The 14,836-nt window shown below is 49.3% G+C and overlaps 8 protein-coding genes across 8 annotated transcripts; 5 read left to right on the top strand and 3 right to left on the bottom strand.

Annotated features, from left to right (window-relative positions):
• Nucleotides 1–63: 63 nt before the first annotated feature.
• Nucleotides 64–929, top strand: N7481_002812 (guanylate kinase; the record flags this gene model as incomplete). Its single annotated transcript, XM_057262031.1, has 2 exons — nt 64–810; nt 912–929. 2 exons carry the CDS (start codon nt 64–66, stop codon nt 927–929), a joined length of 765 nt encoding a protein of 254 aa, XP_057126963.1.
• A 1,281-nt stretch (nt 930–2,210) lies between these two features.
• On the bottom strand, nt 2,211–3,644 carry aspD (septin aspD; the record flags this gene model as incomplete). Its single annotated transcript, XM_057262030.1, has 6 exons — nt 2,211–2,552; nt 2,642–2,855; nt 2,934–3,071; nt 3,134–3,215; nt 3,296–3,424; nt 3,506–3,644. The coding sequence occupies 6 exons, from the start codon at nt 3,642–3,644 to the stop codon at nt 2,211–2,213; spliced, it is 1,044 nt and encodes a 347-aa protein (XP_057126962.1).
• Nucleotides 3,645–3,905: 261 nt separating this feature from the next.
• On the top strand, nt 3,906–4,346 carry N7481_002810 (mitochondrial 54S ribosomal protein bL32m; the record flags this gene model as incomplete). The annotated part of the gene is made up of 2 exons (XM_057262029.1): nt 3,906–4,182; nt 4,309–4,346. The coding sequence occupies 2 exons, from the start codon at nt 3,906–3,908 to the stop codon at nt 4,344–4,346; spliced, it is 315 nt and encodes a 104-aa protein (XP_057126961.1).
• Nucleotides 4,347–4,986: 640 nt separating this feature from the next.
• On the top strand, nt 4,987–6,226 carry N7481_002809 (SKI complex subunit WD repeat protein SKI8; the record flags this gene model as incomplete). Its single annotated transcript, XM_057262028.1, has 5 exons — nt 4,987–5,302; nt 5,368–5,534; nt 5,614–5,707; nt 5,778–5,964; nt 6,043–6,226. 5 exons carry the CDS (start codon nt 4,987–4,989, stop codon nt 6,224–6,226), a joined length of 948 nt encoding a protein of 315 aa, XP_057126960.1.
• A 149-nt stretch (nt 6,227–6,375) lies between these two features.
• On the bottom strand, nt 6,376–7,242 carry N7481_002808 (kinetochore Spc25 family protein; the record flags this gene model as incomplete). The annotated part of the gene is made up of 2 exons (XM_057262027.1): nt 6,376–6,920; nt 7,008–7,242. 2 exons carry the CDS (start codon nt 7,240–7,242, stop codon nt 6,376–6,378), a joined length of 780 nt encoding a protein of 259 aa, XP_057126959.1.
• Nucleotides 7,243–7,650: 408 nt separating this feature from the next.
• On the top strand, nt 7,651–10,756 carry N7481_002807 (uncharacterized protein; the record flags this gene model as incomplete). Its single annotated transcript, XM_057262026.1, has 2 exons — nt 7,651–9,437; nt 9,556–10,756. The coding sequence occupies 2 exons, from the start codon at nt 7,651–7,653 to the stop codon at nt 10,754–10,756; spliced, it is 2,988 nt and encodes a 995-aa protein (XP_057126958.1).
• A 1,657-nt stretch (nt 10,757–12,413) lies between these two features.
• Nucleotides 12,414–13,139, top strand: N7481_002806 (uncharacterized protein; the record flags this gene model as incomplete). The annotated part of the gene is made up of 1 exon (XM_057262025.1): nt 12,414–13,139. One exon carries the CDS (start codon nt 12,414–12,416, stop codon nt 13,137–13,139), a length of 726 nt encoding a protein of 241 aa, XP_057126957.1.
• Nucleotides 13,140–13,691: 552 nt separating this feature from the next.
• N7481_002805 (uncharacterized protein) lies at nt 13,692–14,612 on the bottom strand (the record flags this gene model as incomplete). Its single annotated transcript, XM_057262024.1, has 1 exon — nt 13,692–14,612. One exon carries the CDS (start codon nt 14,610–14,612, stop codon nt 13,692–13,694), a length of 921 nt encoding a protein of 306 aa, XP_057126956.1.
• Nucleotides 14,613–14,836: the final 224 nt, after the last annotated feature.

Genomic DNA, 14,836 nt, shown 5'->3' with positions numbered 1-14,836 from the left:
CGTGCTCTTCCTTCTTTCTCGAGATCTTTCACTAGTACAAGCGCAATCCGCTCTGCATATAAAATGTCTAGTGCCGGTATGTCTATCTATGCCCTGGCTGTGTCCACACCATCATTCCTTTCCGTTCCCCGCAACCTTACCTACCCACGCAAACCAACACAACGACAACAACACCCCCTCAAAATCGAGCCAAAAAGCCGAATTGAACAAATGCTAACAACAAACCCCATTCAAACAGTCCAAAACTTCCGACCCGTGGTAATCTCCGGCCCCAGCGGCACCGGAAAATCCACCCTATTGAAACGCCTCTTCGCCGAATACCCCGATAAATTCGGCTTCAGCGTCTCACACACAACCCGCTCCCCGCGCACTGGCGAAATCGACGGAAGAGACTACAACTTCGTAACACGCGAATCCTTCCAATCCCTCATCACCGCAAACGGCTTCATCGAACACGCCCAATTCGGCAGCAACCTGTACGGCACAAGCGTAGCCGCAATCAAGAGCGTCGCAGAACAAGAACGAATTTGTATCCTGGACATTGAAATGGAAGGCGTGAAGCAGGTTAAAGGTCGGGAAGATCTGAATGCGCGATTCGTATTTCTCGCACCGCCTTCTATGGAGGAACTTGAGCGACGGCTTCGGGGGAGAAATACGGAGACGGAGGATAGTTTGCAGCAACGGTTGGCGCAGGCTAGGAATGAGTTGGCTTTTTCTCAGACTCCGGGCGCGCATGATAAGATTGTTGTAAATGATGATCTTGAGCAGGCTTATGGGGAGTTGAAGGAGTTTATTGTTGATGGGGGGGAGGTTTGGGGCTGCGCAATGAGGATAGGATGCATATGCATAGGCATAAGAAAGGGCCAGACAATGGCTTGGATAGATCTTGTGTTCATTAAAATACCTTGTAGAGTCGATGGTGGAATTAATTCCTCGATAGCAGTATATAATTGCAGAGTTCATAGTAGCTCCTTACACCTTACCGGTAACCACCTGTACCTTGTTCCTACCTTCTTCTTCTTCTTCCTCCTCCTCTTCTTTCCAGGTTTTTTATCCTCGTCAAGCTATTATCACACGTTGCCTGAGCATCCTTATACTCACCTATATACACGAAATCACCAGCAAGAATTATGGCATCGCGTTACTGGCATCAGATCTCGGACCGCTCGCCTCGGTATCTCAAGCAAGATGGGGAAAAGGGATGCCGTGCCCAGAACTGAATGCGCTACTGCCGAGACTGCTGCCAGTTCGCAAGACTAAATCATATTAAGTCTCACCCATTCACGTCAAAAGCTTTTGAGACGTTCGAACTTTATCCAGAGAATCCCTCCACCGAAGGGTAAATATTGCGGTGTGGTTCCGCGTCATATACGGGACACCTTTAAATCTCTACGGAAAGAGCTATGCTATCGACCAATGTGGAAGTCGAAAATTATATACTACTAGTACCACGCACAGGACTCGGAGCACAAAGCGACGGACTACCATAAACGCTCCCCTTGAATAAGTTACACAGTTCGTCCGATATGTGTATATAAATAATTACTTATCAACTACCAACTACCAACTACCAACTACCAGGATCGATCTACCCTAAGGCTAGAAGTTAAATTGGACACATGAAATTGAAAGCCGGAATGAGAATATTATTAACCCCAGTAAAGCTAGGAGATTACACCTGCTCCCCATACCATACCCTCGATCCATAATTTTGCAAAATACAAAAGCCTTGGCAAGACCTTAGCCTTAGCAATCAGCCTCAGCCAAGAATGACAAGTTTCTCATGAGGGATAATTAAGGAAACTAAGTACATGGAAAAAAAACCAGATACCGAATGTGAATGTTCAGCGCTGATTGCCAGACTCTTATGGTTATCCCCGGCAAGACAAAAATCCTAGATAATAAAGGGGTGGCCCGAGCCCAGCCTGGATGGACCCGAGCCGTGCTGTGGATACAGAATATCGGAGACAATAACACGCAAAGTAAAAAGAGAAAATAAAAAGGGATATCTGCAAGGGCCTGCTGGCGTCGAAAGGGACAGGAAGTTTTCGGAGGGAGAGGGTGGGTGAGAGCGAGAGCGAGCCTGGCCGAGCTGAGGGTTTGTTTGATATCGTTGGCGCATCAAAGGCGGCGGTGCGCACACTTTCACCATGGTGGCTGAGCTGTGGCTGAGAGTACCGCAGCAACACCATTCAAGGAGAGAAGTCAATCTAGTAACCGTTCATGCCACCGCGTTGGGAGTTGCGGCTCAGCTCCCGCTCCGCAGAGGGACTGATGGGTCGGCTGCCACCGGTGGAGTGGCCGCCCTGGGCGCTGCTCTCCTTCAGAGCAAGCAGCTGCTTGGCACGGAAGGTCTCGTAGTGGATCTGACTGGTGGTCTCGACCAGGTCCTGCAGGTGGGTGCGGGTGAGGAAGTTGCGGAGGTAGACGAACTCGCAGTGAGTCTCGTCCTCGACGTTGATCACGCCCCAGCGGTTCTGGCGGCCGCGGACCTGCTTGCCGTTGACGACGATGGTCTTCTCACTGCCGACAACGGAGAAGGGGATGATCTCCTGTGTGATTGTCAGAAACAGAAACAGAAACAAGCTTGCTTGCTTTCGTTGTCAAGTCAACAAGGCGGGGTGGGGATTTATGTCCCTACCTTAATTTGAGCGTCGATAGAGCGCTCCTCATCATCGAGCTCCTCATTATCGTAGGGGTACATCTTGAGGTTGTGGAAGGCGAACTCCTCCTTAATGCGCTCCTTGAAGGCCTGGCGCTCCTCAAGGGTCAGGGAGTCGGACTTGGCGATAACGGGGACGACGTTGACAACGTCGGACAGCTTCTTGAGAACGACGATATCGATGGGCTTGAGACTGAATGCCGGAATAATCAATTAGTACACAGAGGGTATCGGCGGGGTAGCAGAAATTCGCGGGAAGAGAGGAACTCACGCATGGCCAGAGGGCTGGATGAAGAACAAGCAGCAGTGGATACGGGTATCTTGGATATAACGCTCACGCTGCGCGGTAAGCTCCTTGCGGAGGTATGCCGAGTGCTGGTCCTTGATGTACTTGACAATGGGGTCCCAGCTGAGAAGTGTTAGTAGAGGTGTCCCGCTGTTGATATGTTGTCTGGTGTGGGTGATGCGTACCATCGGTCATTGTTCACCTGGTCACCGTAACCGGGTGTGTCGACGATGTTCAGACGGAGGCGAACACCGTTCTCCTCGATGACTAGTATATCCGGTCAGCGATCGATCCAATGCGCAGTCCAATGATTCCTTGCAATCATAAATTCTCCCCGGCACACGTACTATGCGAAACAGTCTGGATCTCGGTGGTAGAGCGGACGGGCTCTTGAGGGGTGAGACGACCCTTGGAGTCGATCAGGTGGGATGCGAAGATGGTGTTGACCAGGGTGGATTTGCCCAGGCCGGTTTGACCTGGAGGGGGCTGTTAGTTGAATGAATTGCAATAGATCTCATGAATTTCATGAAATCTCCACGCAGATAGGCATCACTCACCAACACACATGACATTGAACTGGAAACCACGCTTCAACAGCTTCCGCTCGATCTGGGAGGTGATGCTGTCGAAACCGACATGGCTGTGGGGGAAAACGGTGGGCTGCTGAGCCGAAGCAGCAGTAGAAGCGGCGGCCATTATGTGAGGGAGGTGGAGGAGTGGAGGTAAAAGAGGGACCAGAATGACCAAAGTGACCAGATGAAAGAAAGAAATTCGATTTCCCCAGGTGAAGATGGAGAGAGCCCCTTAAGGTCGAATGTTATTTCCCTTCCCAATGGGAACTCAGGGGTGGCCCTTGCCTGTTTGGGTTTAGCGTGTCCGTCTGTCTTTTTCATCTTCAACCAACACCAACACCACCTTTAAACATTGACACTTCACACCACCACCACCACCACCACCATGGCTCTTCGTCTTTTCGCCCCGGCGCCCCTGCGCATGTCGCCCTCCATTCTCCCCTTTGCATTCGCCCTCCCCATCTCCATCACCATCCCTCCGCTCCTCGCCGATCTCTGGGAATCCGTCCTCCGCGCCGTCCCCAAGAAGAAGACCTCCCACATGAAGAAGCGCCACCGTCAAATGGCCGGAAAGGCCCTGAAGGATGTCCAGTCTCTGAACAAATGCCCAGGATGTGGTCAGATCAAGCGCGCCCACTTGTTGTGTCCTCACTGTGTGAGAGGTACGTACGGAAACAACCGGAGCCTCTGAGCCATCACATCACCTATATGATGGCTCACATGGTGATCGTGTTGATACCCAATTGGTCCGGCCCGAATCAAAAGCTAACCCACTGCCAATTCTACAGATATCAGGGACTCGTGGAAGACGGCGCAGACCGCATAAAGGCGATTGGATTGATCACGACAAATGATCACGAAGAGCTCGACTCGGCTCGGCTTTCCACGACAAAGCTTCGCCGATGACTGAAGCTGAAACTGGAGCTGGAGCTGAAGCTAAAGCTCAGGAGGGAAATGAAGGGAAATGCAAGAGCATTGAGTGTATTTCTAGAATTGGGATGTGGCTACGATCCACACTGCATGGCACCTGGCGTTTGAATTCCCGGCAAAAAATGATTCACCTGTGATTTACTATAGTATAGTACTGTATTCCACACAATTGGTCCAATTGGCCAAATAAACAAAAATTCAAATAAACAATCAATTAAATCAATTCAAACACTCCGTAGAAACCCATAAGATATAATCAAAGCAAGAGTTCCCCACTCCATCCATCCCCCTCTAACCAAATACTGCGGAGGAGGGGATCGGCCTCAGGCGCAAAGGCGGAACTGCAGCTTCTCTCCACCAAACGTCATCATCCACCAGGAAATAAACCGAACAACCACTCGGAAAAAAGCAGAATGGTGAGCAGAGCACAAACATGATCTGATCTGATCTGAATATTCCAGGAAAAAAACATACAGCTGCTAATTTCCCTACCCCTCTCCAGTCACGACAATATCTGGCGTGGGGCACCGCCGATAATGGTAGGTGGTTCATTTCACTGCGCCTTGAAACGTCCGTTGCTAACAAAGCCAGCACACCCCGTGGACATCTTCTCGGTAGCCGTAACAGACAAGCACGTCCTGTCGGCATCAGGAGCTCCATCCATCAAAGTCCACTCGACCCTCGACACGGAATTCCCACTGGTGCAGTCTCTCGACGGCGCGCACACACTGGGCTGCCACCACGTCGTCACCGGCGCCAAGGGCACGCGCGCCATCAGTGCGGGTTTTGCTGGCGAGGTCAAGGCCTGGGTCTGTCAAGATGGGCATTGGTCGGCTGATCAGGTAGTCTCAGGTAGGACTCAGTCCGTCCATTCTGCCCTGTTGGGCGCAAGTACTGATATATGATGTTCCCCGCAGCGAATCTCACAAACGTGGATGCGTGGGCAATTGCCTTATCTGAAGATGGCCAGTATCTGGCTGGTGTTTCTCAAGACGGTCATGTCCGGGTTTGGGATCTCAATGATAATGGGACTCAAATACGAGACCATGAGACCAAGGGTAGCTTTGGCACATGTATTGACCTGGTAGGCATTTATTTTATTGCATTGCATCTGCATTACCTGCTTACAGAGCATATTTCTGACGCTGATATTGACATGACAGTCCCCCGATGGAAAATTCATAGCCAGCGGTCATGAAAATGGCGCTGTTTATATCTTCAAGACTGAAGATGGCCGGATGCCCTTCTCTTTGTCTGGTGCGTTGCATGCCATGCCCCGAGCAGCCATTCCTTCATTCATGTATTCGTCGTAATTAACCCACCCCAGGCCTGGTCAAACCCGTCCGAAGCGTCGCCTTCTCACCAGGAGGAAAGATCCTCGCAGCAGCCGGAGACTCCAAAGTGATCGTGCTCTACGACACATCTTCTGGTCTGCAGATTGCCAATCTTTCTGGCCATAGCGCCTGGATCTTGTCTCTGTCATGGAGTGACTCTGGCGAGTACCTTCTGAGCAGGTGAGTAGACTGCATCGCTGCCCTGAGAGACACCACAACATTTTTTTATCAAAATTCAAGAACTAACAGCCTCTCCAGTTCATTTGACGGTAAGGTGAAGGTCTGGTCAATCGACACCAAGAGCTGCGTCGCTACCCACTCGGAGACCGAGAAGGCTGTCTGGAGCGCTAAGTGGCTACCCAAGGCGAACAGGTCAGAGGGATTCGCGACTGGAGGTGCGAACAAGAGCATTGCTTTCTACCGGGAGGCTACTGGTGGTTGAATGGGAGGCGAGGGTATTTATCGACACCTTGATGATCAATAATGAAACCGGTTATCCTGTGTATAGAATACAGAAAATTTCATATCAAAAGGATATTCCTAATGCCCGAGTGGTCATATCCAGTCCAGTCCAGTCCAGCCCAGTTCCGTTCAATTCATAGTCTCCGCAAAAAGCTTCCTCATTCTCTTAAGAAAAGCCCCAAAATCTCGATCTTCATTAACAAGATCCACCTCCCGTTCCAAAGCATCAGCATCCAACTTCGGCCTCGAATGAAAAACCTCATAATCCCGACTAGCAGTACCCAATTCAAACCAAGCCTCAGCCTCCCAATCCTTCTCAGAAAGATGAGAATAAACAAACTTCAACCGATCCTCCCGGCCCGCCCCCTCAATCCTCAAACAAAGATAATCCTGCCAAAAGTCCAACTCGGGATTATTCAGTCTAGATTGGGCATCGAGATTTTTCGCGTGAGCCTTTTGCGCCTCGACGCGCTGGTTGATGGATTTCTGCGTCTCGGCAATTTGCTGTTTAAGTCTGTCGCGCTTTGAGAGGCGTGTGTCGCGCTCGACGGTTATAGAGGAAATTGCTGCGTGCATTTCGGCGGCTTCGGCGGATTCTTTTTGGAGGGTTTGGGTGTGGGTTTGGGATTTTAGATTTATTATTTCGATGTCTCGTTGGCGCATGCGTTCGTCCTCTATGAAATCGGAAATAATATCAAATTAGTGGTTTGGTCACAACAAAACCCTCCCCCTCCCCCTCCTCCCCAGATATTAATTCGTACCTTGTAGTTCGGCGAGGTTGATGTGGAATTGATTGCGCTCTTCTAGAACTTGTTTGCGGCCGCGTTCAATCACGGCATCAAATTTGGCAGTGAACTGGGCCATGCGATTGCGTAGATCGTCGAAACCGAAGTTGATGCTGGGTAGGGAGTCGGCCATTGAGGGGGCGTCTGCTGAGGCGAGGGGCGGGCGCATGCCACTCGTCGAGAGTGATGGGTCGAAATTAGAGGAGGCCATAGTGTAGACCAAGCACAGTTGTTAAGTAGGGGAAATGAGGTTGACTACTTCTTTGCAATACGATGCGATGCGATGCGATGCGGCGGAGAGAGGAAGTTGAGTTGACGCGGTGTGGATGTTAATGTTTTGGGTTCCCACCGCAACGGGCTTATCGATAAGCAGCCCACCTCAAAAAATCCAATCGGGAGACCTCCCCGTCACCTTAAAGTATCCTCGATTTAACTACTTCTACTTTATTCGATATTCAGGCGCATCCCCTGGCTTGGAGTTGACGTCCTTTTCTTGACCTTTCTCTTCGGGACTCGCTCTGCACCCCGCAGATTCGGACTTCAACTTCCCATCTCATCGACATGTCCTGGCGGGGCCTTGCGCATATTGCGAAGCGCCAGCGCAAGGCAAGAAGGTCCCATGGATGAACATTTCGAGAGTGCTCTACACTATGGGCACACAGGAAGGGCCATCTATCTGCCCGACACGCGCTCCTGGTCCTTTACTCGTTCATTTAAACGGCCTTCCTTAATCTCAAATACCGGGTTGACTCGAACAACCGTTCCGTCACCACTTGCCCCAGCCCAACGTCAACAGTTCATCGAGCATCTGCCTTCTGCAGGCCAGGGTCTGATTCCGAAAGTACTGCCCGATCTTGCATCTGATTGGTCCTCTGTGCGAAATGATTCGTTTTCACGAGCAGTCACGAATACGATCAAGTCTTACGATCCCCAAGCATCTACTTTACTCGATCTTGGATACGCTGATCCTGCCCTGGAGAATCTGAATGCTCGGCAGAACGTCGCTATTGCCGCTGCCGTGACTGGCGAATGCGGCAATATAATCACTTTCCGTGTAATGGAAGAAGATCATATCCAACTAGATGACGACCACCCACTGCATATTCCATGTATCGGCGATGACGATGGCGATGACACCGAATGGTCGAGACGAGGAGCCCCGATCCTCCAAGTCTGCTTTGCACGATCATTGGAGGAAAGACCACACTGGATGGCAGCTCGACTGCCCGACGTAACAGTGATATTTCGCCCTCGTTTATATCGTCGTGAGGCTGTGCCGATATACGTTCCCGAAAACGACATTTCAGAATTTGCAGTTCCGCGTCGAAATTCCCCGCTTGATGCAAACCCCGTATTGGAAATATCAATCATGCAGACTGGAGGCGCACCGCATGCTGATGTTACGTTCAATCCTTGGTATCCTCGTCAATTTGGCATCGTCGATACTGAGGGGCATTGGAGTATTTGGGAGATTACTGGTCACCCTCGGAAACGGAAGTCGGCTTTTGCGGCGAAATGTCTGAAGAGGGGCTCGCTGCCTTGGATGGATCAGTTTCAGGATCCGAATGGTCCTCAGTATGATGGGTGGTCATCGATCGAGTGGGTCGGTGATGTTTCAACGGTCCTTGTCTCTGATCGTCGTTGTGTCATGGTCTCTCCAATAGTCGGCGAGGATAGTCAAGCTTATCCTGTTGAATTGGGGTTGACTTTGCAGTCTGAATGGGTCCTGGAAGTACTCAGAAGTGCCCAGAATACATCACACTTCTTCGTTCTCACCACCACTCGACTGCTCTGGTTTGATATGGGAAATGCACGGCCGAATAGGAGCGGGGAGATGCAACCTCTGGGGGCTCGGCTGGCCTGGCGTCACTTCCGAGATCCCGAGGACCTCACATTACGTCTAAGTAGTGTGCAGATGGGAAACAATCTACAGATCGTCCTTTACTCCCGCCTCACCACACTTGTGCAGACATTTCAAGTTCCTGTGATCAACGAGGAACAGACTGAGTCTGGCTCTGTATCCGACTCCGTTATGCTCGATATCCCATCAACAATCGAGGTATCTTCTCTCGGAGAAATTTCTCATACGCCTTATTCGACCTTTGTATTCCGACAAGTTGGCTATGCTCCCATCAACCCAGCAATCACAGAGTACAACACTGACATGACTCTCGTCAAATTATTCTGGTCAGACTCAAACTTTGCTGTCCACGAAACTCTATTTCGAGGTGCAGATGCAAAGAGCGACGAGCAGGATGAACTTGGCGAGGAGAGCCATGGAAGTCATGTCTTACAATTGAGAAAGAAGCTACCTAACTTACGTTCAAAGTTGAAAGACGACGATGACAACGACGAGTTTATTGTCGATGACTGGGATGAATCTACGGTTGCTCCCCCCACGCGCGGGTATTCGGAACAGCTCCTCAAGAAAAGGAGAACCCTCATTCGATTCGCAATGGACATTGAACATGACCACTATATACGAAGCCGTGGTGACGAATTTGCTAGCTGACACAAATCGGAGTGATTCCGAGTCGCTTCTACGGCCTACTCTGAGCCAATTGGCCAAGGGGTTACAAAACAATACTCTGAGCACGCTCACCGAGTGGAACGCCACTGAAACAATGCTCGAGTTAAGTGATGGCCGGCCCTTACTGGATGATATCGACCAGGGTGCCGAGGATCTAGCTGGACTAGTCGCAACTGCTCTGAGATTCGAGGATACCGAAGCCCAGAGAAGCTTTATGGTTTTGCCGCTCCATCTTTCGAAATTATTTCATGGCGTTCTTAACGTACCCCAGGGAGCCCGCTCCGGATTGGATTTCTTGGATACATATGAACAGCTTGTCACGGATTGGGTCACCAGTCTTCCCCATGGAATAAATGGTATACCCGACCAAACCCGAATTCTGAAGGAGAAAATGATCCGCCAAATAGCTCTCGACCTCTGCCTGGCACGCCTTATCCGAATTTCCAATACAACCGACTCCAAAGCGGCCCGGACCGTGGCCGTCGAATCGACGAACCAACATCAACCTCCCGTGAATCCAACGAAATCATCTTCAGGAAATGCCATCCAATTACCCTCCTCTCAGTGGCAGCTACCGAGCAGTCAGATATTGCCTACGCAACAGGACAGCTCGAGTCAGGTGCCGCCAAGCTCGGCACCCTCCGCACCCGAGGAACCCGTCCATGAGAACCAGAACAAACTATACAGCAACCTGGCCGCATTCACAACCTTCCGAGAACCACGTCGACAACCACGAAACGTAGCCATGCTCCTCTCCCACTGGAAACCCGGCACAGACCCATCAACCTACGAATGGAACAAAACATCACAAATGCTAGAGAACGAGGAAAGCCAAAGAATGTCCGCACCCGGGACCCCACGACGTAGCCGAAGCCAAAGCAAGCGATCCCGATCCCGATCAAAGTCTGTCGCGCCGGAGGCTTCAACTTCAACTTCGGCTTCGGCTTCGGCTTCAGCTACGGCTACAAGTGCAAGTGCAACAGCCCTGCCACCTACCCCCGTCGCACCCATGATACGGGCAAGAGCAAGTCAACCCAGTTGGACGGCTGTCACCTCTTCTTTACCAATGGCTAGCAGTCAACCGACACTCGATGAAGTGCCAATGACTCAAATTGAACGCGGGCCGTTTGGGGCGCGCGAAGGGTTGAAGAAGACGCCTAAGGCGAAAAAGAAGAGGCGAGCTGCTGGGTTTTAGTGAAGTCTAAATGCTCGAACGAGCCATATAATACAAAATAATCAAGACGTAACTTTTACCCTAAAGATCATGATAAAATGTTCTATTGAAGTATGTAAAACTCAGCGCACGAAAAACTTAAAGGCTTAGTTTAGCTTAGCATAAGTATCGCTGTACGAATACATGAATCAGTACTAGTAAGTTAGAGACCAGATTCTTCGACAATGCTGCTTTGAGGATTTTCACAATGAAAGCAGTAGTCCTTCTTTTGCTGGATCCTTGGATGTAATCGAGGTTTCACTCACAATGATAATCTCCGGGCGCATATAAAAAGATAAATGAAGAAAGGTGGCCGTAACTTGTACGTGCCAGAATTAGGTAAGGATAGCCCTGTTTTCGATTCGGCATTTGATGGCTGGTGAGACGAAAGCTCGAAAGGACACATCGAAGACTAGTTGAAGAGGCCAAGACCTCCAGTGTAACCGGCAACTGGTCTCAGCAGAGCGCAAGAGCTCCAGTTATTATCGCCTATCGCTGGACCTTTGACACAATCTCCTTTTATGCTAACACTGGAGGACTTCATTCCTAGTATGGATTGACATACGATAAGTAGTATGATTGAAGAATGGACGGATAGACGTACGTTTTTATTTGCCCTAATATCTTATCACGATTACATGAAGCCTATCGCAACTATATACTCAAATTCGAAAGTGGCTTCCACGTTTTACACAGAGGAATTTTTTCTGGTACCCCCGATTGAAACACACTACGCGGGATGAAGTTAGCACAGATGCAGGGCTCGATCGCCAAGCTTTCAGCGTAATGTGGGTGATGGTAGAAAGGACGCTTGTTCTGGCGCCTTTTCCTGAGTGTTTCCAGCCCGTGGTTCTGGGGGCGCCTTGGGTACCTGTTCCCTTGCACGTGACTTTTGGAGCTAATGCATGCCCCATTCAGTTTGGTTGGCTCTCGGTGGTCCGTCAGTAAGTTGCGGCCCCTCATGTCGCATGGTCCGTAACATAAGATTCTATAGATATTCAGGATTCTTAATCACTTCAAGAATCAGTCTATATAGTAACTGTCTAACCTGATCTCTACTATCCAATATCCTTGCCTAGTCACAGGTCTCTAGCCTGACAACTTAGTAACCATTACGTATATCTATAAAAAATTTGAATTTTCTACATAATATTTAAAACATATATTAAACCTCTATTTGTTAAAAATTTAACAGATAGTTCAAGCTTTAAATCGCTAATTACCTTAAATAATAGGTAGATTCCAATATATACAGAATTTAAATATAAAAATTACTTTAAACTTGGTCTGTGCAGAAATCAAAGTTACGGGTAACTCGGACCCGCGGAGTCGCGGGTTTGCCGCAGCCTAGTGGCGTGCGGCCGCAAAACCTTGTCAATATGATACTAGTAAATGGGAAGTATTACTAGCTTAAGCGAAACAGGGGTCCATCATCACCCCTCAGGTCAATACGAACGAACAGGCACTACTGCGGCGCTAGCCCAAAATGAGAATCTTCTCCGCTGCAACGTGAGATCCCTGTACATGGGAGTCAGAGCCCCAATAACAGACTTGTCTATCGGGGTACCGCGCATCCCCCAGCTGCGGCTTGGTCCTTTAAACTTATCTTTTTTCTCTCATTCCAGCAACCACATCCATAATGAAATTTCTCAACCCAAGGTCTCTTCTAAAGTCATCGCAAGCCTCAGAACAAGCAAGGGTTTACTCTAATGGAACAAACGACCAAGCCATGAGGGGTTCGAGAATTCGGACAGGGGATGTCCAACTCACTTCTGTCAATGACGAAACTGGTGCGCTCCAAAAAGCACTGAATCACGTTCTTATTCAGCTTCATGAGGTCAAGCGGCTACGTCAAGCTAAGGAGAGCTTACTTGAACGCGACGAGAAAGTCTGGGTGGACAGTACCATCAACGATGTTGCAGATGCAACTAGAGAGGTCGCCATTTTACTGGAACCCACACGGGTCGAGAAAGAAACAAGAAGCGGCAGGTTGAGCATTGGGAGTCAGCTTCGGTGGAAATATCGGCACAGCCAACGAGCGAAAGACAAGAAGGATAGAATGATGACATGCCATAACAGCCTCATGAGCGTCTTGGGTCATCTCCAGCGAATGGAAACCCCCAAAACTACTACTATCCATGAGCTGGGATCGGAAATTCTTCCAAAGGGATCTCTCTACAGCATCCGAAATCTTTCAAGGCTCGATGTCGGGTCAGATGTCTGTTTCGAAGATGCGAAGGAAGTAGAGAAATTCGATTGTAAATCACAAGAAATGAATGACCTTCTTGCCTGGCGTCGGTCGAAAGGGTCGCCAAAGGATACCAGAAAGGAGAGTGAACTAGCAGATTGTATACAGAAGCAATAAAGAGAATAAAGTCCCTCTCTCTTGACATAAAACGAAGGAAAAAGAAAAGGAAAAGCTAGGTGACAACAAAAGATTTTCAGAGCTTCAAGTCCGGACAGGTTCACTCCTGCCTATGCCTGCATCCTGCGTTCTTCCACTACCTTCTGAATATTTTCCAATCGTCTTCCTTGTTCGTCGCACACCTTCATAGCAGAAGGGAATATTATCAAATGGTTGTGATTTCGACCAGTAGCGCCTGACCCCCAATCAAACCGGAACGCACACGGTTGAGAGAAGAGCCAAATTCCAAGATCTGAAGTTGCTTTAACAACACTTCTCAGGTGAGCCATCTGTTGCGACTCAGAAAACTCGGGATTCCTATAGGGGGAGAAGGTTGAAATAAATTCCCCAGGGAGGTTGTCCGTAGTTTCATTATGCTGAGCTGAAGAGTTGGAGGGATTGGTAGTGTTCAAATGCGATACTAACATCCGCCAAGCAAAGGTATACTCGTCTTGAGCGGCTGATGAAAACAGTTGTTAGTATTGTAGATAACCTGAAGGTGCTTGGAAAGGATCAGAGATTACCACGTTCAGAGGGGGCGAGTCGGGTGGTGCTGGGCGCCCATCGAAAAAATGGCGGAAGAAGAGATCCAGATCCGCTTTCAGGTCGTATTGCCTCTAAAAGGAGATAGGCGAGCGCGTGTGTTAATGCAGCTCGTTGGGTCTTGTTGTTGGAAAGAAAGGAGAACAAAGACCGAGGAAGCAGGGACGAATCATATTGGCCAATAGCATCAACCTTTGCTGAAGTAATAGACGAGCTTTCATCAAGACGAACGTAGTAGTTATCAATATGAAGGCTTATTTGATCGAAAAGTGATTCGATCTTCGTGGACACAGTCTGATCATCCGCAGGTGGAGGAATAGATGGGATTTTGAAAGATGTCGCAGCGAAGGCTGCCGGGGCGTCGAACGCATCATTTGTCGGGTATGAGACAGTTGAAGGATAGAGATTCTTTCCAAATACGGCAGCTGCTCCTTTTGTGGCAGCATCGGAAGTTGGATGGGAACTTTGAGTCGCATGGACTGGGGCCTCTCTCTGTCTCCGCTTGCGAAAGAAAAGAAACGCGACGAGGAAGGCTAACAGACACCCACCTACAAATGCGCCTACAATACCTCCAGCTAGTGCACCAGTGCTAATCTGGCCACTGGATGAAGATTTGTGTGAGCTACTCGCAGAAGGTTTTGCTGTCGCGCTCCCTGCTATGCTCCCGCTGGAGGCTGGTGTCGTAGTTTTCGATGGTATTAGGGAGGAGGACGATGTTGAGTGCGTTGTTTGGGCCTCTCCTGATTTGGATTCGGATTCTGATGTTGATGTAGCTGTCACGGAGGTCGATGAAGCATTATTCGCTGGTGTTATAGTGAAAATGACAGAGGATGAGCTTCCTAAGGGCCCTATAGGCCCATAGGAAGTTGTAACTTGCGTATTCTCTGACATCACGAAAGCCATTGAACTTTTTGATCGGAATCAGAAATAGAGGATAATCTGCTGGTCAATGTGAATTGACACATACTAACTAACAAATGTGGATTATAGAGTAGAAAACTTCTCTTTTGAGGGAATTTGGGGGCCAATGCATGACCTCGGCCTATCTACCATATTTGGGTAAGTCAATAAATCAATTCGAATTGCATCCCCATAACGAGCGGGGAAGTATCATG

The sequence above is a fragment of the Penicillium waksmanii genome, assembly GCF_028829765.1.
Source record: "Penicillium waksmanii strain IBT 27052 chromosome Unknown utg000002l:1.0-3326099.0:1.0-3328782.0, whole genome shotgun sequence".
NCBI lineage: Eukaryota > Fungi > Ascomycota > Eurotiomycetes > Eurotiales > Aspergillaceae > Penicillium > Penicillium waksmanii.
Note: the sequence above shows the minus strand (reverse complement) of the source record. Positions and strands in the feature narration are given on the sequence as shown.